The sequence below is a fragment of the Puma concolor genome, chromosome C1 (assembly GCF_028749965.1).
Source record: "Puma concolor isolate L17-30 chromosome C1, mPumCon1.1.hap2, whole genome shotgun sequence".
In the NCBI taxonomy this organism is placed as follows: domain Eukaryota; kingdom Metazoa; phylum Chordata; class Mammalia; order Carnivora; family Felidae; genus Puma; species Puma concolor.
In genome coordinates, this window is record NC_141674.1 from 37,605,774 (window position 1) to 37,614,048 (window position 8,275).

Genomic DNA, 8,275 nt, shown 5'->3' on the forward strand with positions numbered 1-8,275 from the left:
CCCTTCTCTGCCTGCATCACACACTGCCCACTGTGTACGGGAAGTGTCTGTGTGGCTGCCCCCTCCTGAGCACCATGAAGGCAGAGAACAGTCTGACTTATCACTGACACAGCACCTGAGGCAGCCTGGACACAGGTCCTTAGGGTTTACTGAATAGAAGTGCTTGAAGCATGAAGAGCCACAAAGAGGGGCATCCTCTGCTTGGGTTGTTCTCTGGTGCTCTCCCCACAGTCAGGCCTGACCTTATTTCCTTTCCTGAGCCTGGTTCAGGCCCCTCAGCCCAGAGGGCACCCCACAGGGATCAGGCCCTGTCGGTAAGGGTGGGGCTGCTGCTTTCATTAACTAGTTCAGAAGCAGCCTGGCTAGACAAGGTCACGCCGGAATGGGGGCCCAATATACCCTCGGCCAGATTGGAGGTATCTGGCCCAGGCTCTGAGGAAGGAGCAGTATCCTGGGCGGCTCCAGTCCTGGGGGTAAGAGGGAGGAGGCCCTTCAGCAGCCCTCAGGATCCCTTAGTGGTGGGGGTGCAGGCGGGTGTCTCCTAGAGTTCCTTTGGTTCCTGAGCCCTTTCTGCAGCCTCTGGACTATGGGATCTGCGGATGCTGTGATGAGGGCTTCAGGAATATAGGACTCTGGAGTGGTCTTTGGGGGTATTTGAGGAATATTCCAGGTCTGGTGATAGCTCAGGCTGGCCCCTTGGACTCTCATTGGGGTAACACAGCCCTTTCTCCCCAGAGCTCTGGAGTAGCAATCATGGGCTCTCCTAGAGGCACTGTGAATCTTGGGGCAAGGACCTGAAAGGACTCTCCCAGGCAGAGGGGTTGAGAAGCTCCGGCCCCCACCCTCTGCTCCTTGCCTCAGAGCCCATCTTGACTCCTGGTGCCTCTGTAGGGGTGGGGCTGGGGGCAGGGAGCCTTGGGGGCTGATGCTAACAGCTTTGGACAGGGTGGGAATTTCCATTCCTATCTAGGGAGCCATCAACGCTGTGTGCCCTGACCTGGGCCTTTGGCCTCCAAAGGGCAGTGGGAAGGCCGGCCCCAGGGCCAATCCCTGGCCATTAATCCCTCCTGCCAGCCTGAATATCCACCCAGCGTGGTCAGACAAAGGACTGCCCAGCCCAGCCACTGTGTTCCTCCCGCCCCAGGGGCTCCACTCAGACGCTGGGCCGCCTGGAATCCAGGCCCATGAGAAAGGGGCCGCCTTCACTGGCCATCTTATGCCCGGATGCTCAGCCGCATCCCGTCCGGCCCAGGGCCTGTGAAAAGAGGGCCCAGCCACGCTGAAAACACGGATTAGCCCTTGGGCCACCCCCTGACACCGGCCTGCTCGGCTCCGGGAAGCAGGCCCAATGGAGGGGGCCAGGCAGGCACAGAGAACTGGAAAAGTCTGGGTTCTCACCCCTTTGGCCCAGTTCCCTGCCCCCACCCTCCCCATGATTAGCATAGCCAAGTGCACATTCAGTATCATTTACTGAACATATACTATGTTCCAGGCTCTACATGGATTAGAAAATTGAAAGTACAAGAAAATTGCTGTCTGCCATGGGAAGTAATAAAGGTCACTCGCCATAACTGCCTCCCACCTCCCCACACGCGCATACACACACACACACAAACCAGATCTGTAGGTGTGAGACAGAGGCTGGGGTAGGGGTGTTCAGAGCGGCCTTAGGCCCTAAGGGAAGGCGGGAGAGATGGTGGCTCTGATTCTGTGCCTGAGTTCAGCTGCAGGATTATGCTGCACCTGAAAAATATGCAGGCTCTGAGATCACTTCTCTGGCTCTGCCTCCCTCCTTCCCTTCCTGGTTTAATACTGGAAATGCCAACTGGGGAGCAGAAAGAAGAATCTCCTGTTACCAAGTGCCATTGTGGGCTAAGCACCTTTTCCTACATGATCTCATCTGAATCTCATGACAATGCTGAGAGGGTTCATTACTGCCCCCATTTGGCAGGCGAGGAAACTGAGGCTCAAATGATCACTGGCCCCAGGTGGCTCCTCTCGCCCAGCGAGATTCTCTGCTCCTGCAGTTGCTTGTCTTGTCTTATGTGAGCTGTTCTTTGTGCCTGTACCGTCTTGTGTTCCGTAAGGCCTGGGCTCAGGCAGTAGAGTGCAGTGTAGAGAGGGTACTGAGGGGGAAACTGTGCACATAAACCAGCCTGGCTCCCCATGGTTGTAGGGTTGGGGGGGCGGTCATCTCCAGATCTCTGAGTGTCACCTTCTCCTTCCCCTCTGCTTCTACAGCCCCCCTCTGCCCACCTCTCTCATAGCTGTAACTGTCTGTGTGTCCATCTCCCCACCAGATTGAGAGCCTCTTTGTCTCTGTCTTCCCTGAGCATGGGCAGAGGGCCTGGCACAGAAGTGCTCAGTGAGTGTTGTGGGCTAAACTGAGGCCAGGAGGCCTGAAGGAGGGGTGGGTTTGGGGTCCACGAGGAACTGACTGGCACTTACAGATTGCTGAGATGTGGGGAGTGGCGGGGGAAGGAGGACCCTAAGGTGGTGCTCATTATTTCTGCTCCAGGTGATGAGGGGGCAAGGGCCCGTTTGCTGAGATCTGGAGGGCAGAAAGGGGAGCAGGATGGGGTTGGGGTGCACCGGGTCGAGGTTGATGTCCAGTGGACACTGGAAATGCTGACCTGGAGGTCAGGAGAGAGGCTAGGCATCAACTCTGCAGCCAAAGTTGTGAGAGCTGGAAGAACTCCAGAGGAAGTCGTTTCTACAGTTTCAGCTTTAACATATGGTGTTCTTGGACGAGTCCTGATGCTGGTGCCCTGGGCTCTGGGTTTAATTCCAGCCCTGCCACTTACTAGCTGTGTGAAGTTAGGTAGGTCCCTTAACCTCCCAGAGCCCTACTTTCCTTATCTGCAAAGCAGAGATTATGGAACAGTACTGACCTCACCAGGTGTTTGCCCTGAACTGAGATAATGCATGTGACACAGACAAAGGCTTGGTAATGGTGGCTGTTACACCAGATTGGAGCTGGGAGAGTGGGGCCCTCAAGCTTCGAGTTTGGATTTGGAAGCCCTAGACCACAGGGCTGCAGTAGCTAGCTTTGGTCATCTCTACCCCAGGGCACTCCATCCACATTAGGGCCAGAATGCAGATGAGGCATCTAAAGCCACAAATTTAAGAAGGCCCTGGCTCTCAAGTGCCGACCCTGAACTTCCAGCACCCTGAGAGCGAGTGCCCCCTTAAATTTAGGCCTTAGGCACTTCACTTGCCTCACCTACTCCAGCGCTGCTCCAGTGATCTTGCCTCCCACCACCCCCCCGCCCCACCCCCCAGGACAAGCCTCTTTAAGGCAAGGTTTCTGCATTCTTTGGTTCCCTTCAAGCCAGGGCTGGCTGCCCTGTCACTTTGGAAAGATTTCTTGAAAATAGGCTCAGGGTGACATCACCTCTGGATGGTGGTGGTAGGTGGTATTTCCCAGAGTGTTTTTTTTTTTTTTTTTTAATTTTTTTTTTTCAACGTTTATTTATTTTTGGGACAGAGAGAGACAGAGCATGAACGGGGGAGGGGCAGAGAGAGAGGGAGACACAGAATCAGAAACAGGCTCCAGGCTCTGAGCCATCAGCCCAGAGCCCGACGCGGGGCTCGAACTCACAGACGGTGAGATCGTGACCTGGCTGAAGTCGGACGCTTAACCGACTGCGCCACCCAGGCGCCCCTCCCAGAGTGAGTTTTTAATAAAAACCACTAAGTCACCCCCATCTCCAATGAGATGTGAGTGTGGCATTTCTGGGTCAGTAAGCACTTTTCTCAGACCTCCAGTCTGTGGAAGCACTTAGGGAGTCTCTCTCTGGCCCAGCAACTGGTCCTTGGAACTTCGGGCTCTGTCGGCCTGTGTTGGTTGTGTTTTGTGCCTCTCCCCAGTGTGCATGCGGGGTGTGTGTGTGTGTGCATGTGGGAGAGAGAAAGAGAGAGGAAGAAGGGAAGGGAACTCTTTCTCTCGAACAGAAGGAGCACGAAGAGGCATCCAGAAAGGCAACTCTTATGTTATGGACTTTCTGGGACCCCTTGATTTAAATTCTTTTTTAATATTTATTTATTTTTGAGAGGGAGAGAGACACACACACGGAGCACGAGCTGGGGAGGGGCTGAGAGAGAGGGAGACACAGAATCCGAAGCAGGCTGCAGGCTCTGAGCTGTCAGCACAGAGCCCTATGCAGGGCTCTAACTCACAAACCATGAGATCATGACCTGGGCTGAGGTCGGAGATCAACTGACTACAGCACCCGGGTGCCCCTGGGGGCCCTTGATTTAAAGCAGCCAGTCCTCTGGTCCCCAAATGTGCTAGCTGGATCACCTTTCAGGATTTTGTTTTTTCAAAGGATGCTCACAAATGTCTTGGACAGGGCAGGGGTGTGCAGGAGGTAGCAGAGAGAGGAGATGGTGACCCTGGAACCACCAGACATCCTCCTCCCAAACAAAGCTGGCCTTCTCTCTCTGCCAACCCCCTCCCCCCCCCCCCACTCTACCCTTTTAATGTCCAAGACCAGCATGGTGTCAGGACACAGAAGGCTGGCAAGGTGATCCTGGGTGGCTCTCATTTCTGCCCCAGCTGGGGTAGGAAGGACCCAGAGGAGGCTAGGAGAGAATGATGAAGAGGCAGGACCAGGAGGAGCTGATGGGGAAGGGGCCCCAAAGAGCACTGAATGGGTGGATTGGTGATTAGCACTGAGGAGACCCAAAGAGGAGGGGGTCGAGGGACAGGTGGAAAGGGCGACGGGGCCAGGACCAGGACCGCACTGACCCAGTGGACATGGGGAAGGGATGAGGCTGAGTCCAGAAGGACTGACCCAAAGGGACGAGACCAAGGGAAGGGCGACATGTAGGTGGCGGGAGGGGGGGGGGGTGGCTGTGAGCCTATTAAGGGGATTGGGGAAGCAAATCAGGGAGGAGGCGCTGTCCGGCGGGGAAGATCGGAGCTCTCTCCCCAGGCTGGGGAGGGGGAGGACGAGGGAGGGGGGCCGCATCCATATAAGGCGGGTCGGCGGCCCCTGCTCTCTCCGAGCAGCGCGGGCAGGGGCGGCCGCATCCCGATGACTGGGCGCAGCGACATGGAGCCGCCGGCCGCGTTCTCGGGCTTCCCGGCCCTGCCCGCGGTCGCGCCGTCGGGGCCGCCGCCGTCGCCGCTCGCCGCGGCCGAGCCGGGGCCGGAGCCCGAGGAGGCGGCCGCGGGCCGCGGGGAGCCGGAGCCCGCCCCCGCGCCCGGCCCGGGGCGGCGGCGGCGGCGGCCCCTGCAGCGCGGGAAGCCGCCCTACTCGTACATCGCGCTCATCGCCATGGCGCTGGCGCACGCCCCGGGCCGCCGCCTCACGCTGGCCGCCATCTACCGCTTCATCACCGAGCGCTTCGCCTTCTACCGCGACAGCCCGCGCAAGTGGCAGAACAGCATCCGCCACAACCTGACGCTCAACGACTGCTTCGTCAAGGTCCCGCGCGAGCCGGGCAACCCGGGCAAGGGCAACTACTGGACGCTGGACCCCGCGGCCGCCGACATGTTCGACAACGGCAGCTTCCTGCGGCGCCGCAAGCGCTTCAAGCGGGCCGAGCTGCCCGCGCTGCCCGCCGCCGGCCCGCCGCCCTTCCCCTACGCGCCCTACGCGCCCGCGCCCGGGCCCGCGCTGCTCGCGCCGCCGCCCCCCGCCGCGCCCGGGCCCGCGCCTCCCGCGCGCCTCTTCAGCGTCGACAGCCTGGTGAACCTGCAGCCCGAGCTGGCGGGGCTGGGCGCCCCCGAGCCGCCCTGCTGCGCCGCGCCCGACGCCGGCGCCGCCTTCCCGCCCTGCCCGGCCGCCGCCTCCCCGCCGCTCTACACGCCCGCCCCCGAGCGCCTGGGGCTGCCCGCGCCGCGCCCCGGCCCCGGCCCCGGCCCGCTCCCCGCCGAGCCCCTGCTGGCCCTGGCCGGGCCCGCCGCCGCGCTCGGCCCGCTCGGCCCCGGGGAGGCCTACCTGAGGCAGCCGGGCTACGCGCCCGGGCTCGAGCGCTACCTGTGAGCCTCCGCGGCGGCCAGCCCCGCCCTGCGCGCCCCGTCCTGCCCGGCTCGGCTCGGCTCGGCTCGGCTCGGCGCGCGCCTCGGGGACGGAGCGCGCCTGTGACACCTGGCCGCCCCCACCCCATTCCCACCTGTGAGCCCCCTCGGGGCGCTCCCCCGGCGCTGGATCGGGTCCCAAGTCCCAGAGCTGGAGCGCCACCAGCGAGGGAGCCCCGAGCCTTCGGAAGCCAGACTTTCGCTGTGAAGCCGCCTCCTCGACTGGCTGCTAACTTCTTCCGCCTTCCCTCGAGTTTTCACAACACATTCGAGGTCAGACTTCTGGGTTCATGACTCCATTGCTGTCTTGCCTCCATTTCCCCACAAGTTTGCCCCCACCCCCACTTACCTGTCTGCAATTTTTTTTTTTTTTTTAAACTGGGAGAGAGCGCCCCTTCTGCACAGACACACCTGTCTATTTCAGTCCGGGAGGACAGTTCTTCGAGATTTCTGAACAAGCCTTACCAGGGGCTCCTGACTGAAAGGGGGGTTAGTGGGCTGCCCCACCATTTGGAAAACATAGGGCTTATTGGGTTATTATTTTTTTAATTAAAGTTGGTTTGATTAAAAAGAAAGAAAAAATCTTCTTCTGGGCTCGGTGTGCTGGCTGGTGACTTGGGGGAGTGGTTTGGGGGTGAGATAGGGGGTGAGTTTCATTCAGGGTCTTGGGTTGCCACAGGGTGAGCGCCTGGTCCGTTATCAGGCAAAAGTTCATGAAGCAGGACTAGGATGTGATTAAGCCATAGCTGTGCACACAGTGGGCCTAGTAAAATGCCACCACTTGCTGCGTCCCAGAGGCTGGGCCAGATGAGAGGGTGTGCGCATGGCTGTATTTGGCTAGTGAGTTTGTCTGCTGTGTGGGATTATTCCCAGCTCCCATGGATAAAGGAGCATTGGCCACTTCTCTAACAAGCTCTTCTAGAATGTGCCAAGCACTGTTCAGGCAATGGAAATACATCATTAAGCAAATGAGTGAGATCCCTGCCTAATGGAGCTTATGGATCTGTGGGGGAGACACATTACCCATCAGTCCTCAGAGAAATGAGATAAATGCTGTAGAGCCTTGCTCTCCAACTATGGTCCACGGACCTTCAACGTCACTTGGGAGCTTGGTAGAAGTGCAGAATCTCAGGCTCCACCTCAGACCCACTGAATCATCAGATTCTGCATTTTGACAAAATCTCCAGGTGATTAGGATGCACGGTACTCTGAAGGAAAGGCACTGAATCAAGACTGGGGGCTAGATTTAAAGGGCTAAACCTCCCAACTTTAAGGAGGGGGACCATGAACCACACGTTCCCCCACCGAACTTCTGGAGCTGGACTCTGCATCATCATCTATGCCCCCTGTTGTACCTACCCTGCTAGATTTAAGCTGGGGCAGCTGCTACCTGAGCTGGTTACCGACTGTCCCCAGCACCACGGACAGGGCAGCTCAGAGGAGAGACTCAGAAGCTGCAGTTTGAGGGAGTTGGCCTTTGACCCTGTCCTGCTCCCTGGTGCTGACCCAAATGGTAAGCATCAGGCTTTTCCAAGCTCCCCTGCCCCAGGACTGCCAGTCTAGTGGGACCTGGATTGGGGGTCGGGGAAGGGGATCATGTGTCAAGTTCAGGGTGCATGTGACTTGCATGATGGATGTTGGATGTGCCTGATGCACCTCTTAGTGACAAGGATTTAAAGCTCTGGAGTGGTGCTGGAGGGTGAGGGTGGAGACTCGGCAGCTCATAGGGGAGAAAGGGCAGGAAATATGAGAAGGCAGGGAAGGCCCTCTTTGGTGGTAGGACACTGGGTAATGACTGTCTGGTATGAAATGCCCCGAATAGACACCCTCCTTTAGCTATTAACCCCTTTGAGGAAGAGTCAGACCTAAGCTGCCTGAAGCATAGGAGCCCTTCACTTAATGCTTGTTGACTGACTGACTGACTGACTGACACGATGTTGTGCCTAGCTTACTGAATAATGACTGGGCTGACAGTACTTTGGCAACTTCTTATCCATTCCTACTTGCAGTCCTTGCAGTGACTTGCAAAAGAGGCAAAAGAGGTGGAGGTGGGGGCTATTTCCCCATTTGTCACATGAGAAAATCGCCCCTCCCTGGAGTCCAGCAGGTAGCAAAGATCCAGCCAGTCTCTTCTCTAAGGAGTAGAGTTCCATAAACATCAAAATATAAACTTTCTTCTGTTTCAAATGATGTTACAGCTCTTCCTCCTGCCTCAGAGCACCTCTTGATAAAATCCTTCCAAATCCA

General features: G+C 57.9%; 1 protein-coding gene across 1 annotated transcript; it reads left to right on the top strand.

Annotated features, from left to right (window-relative positions):
* The first annotated feature begins 5,039 nt into the window (after window positions 1-5,039).
* On the top strand, window positions 5,040-6,109 carry FOXE3 (forkhead box E3). Its single transcript, XM_086716913.1, has one exon. It carries the CDS (start codon window positions 5,040-5,042, stop codon window positions 5,991-5,993), a length of 954 nt encoding a protein of 317 aa, XP_086573039.1. The 3' UTR covers window positions 5,994-6,109.
* The last annotated feature ends 2,166 nt before the right edge of the window (window positions 6,110-8,275 follow it).

Excerpts from the sequence above, each read along its gene's own strand:
- FOXE3 (XM_086716913.1), top strand. The coding sequence starts at position 5,040 with ATGACTGGGCGCAGCGACATGGAGCCGCCGGCCGCGTTCTCGGGCTTC.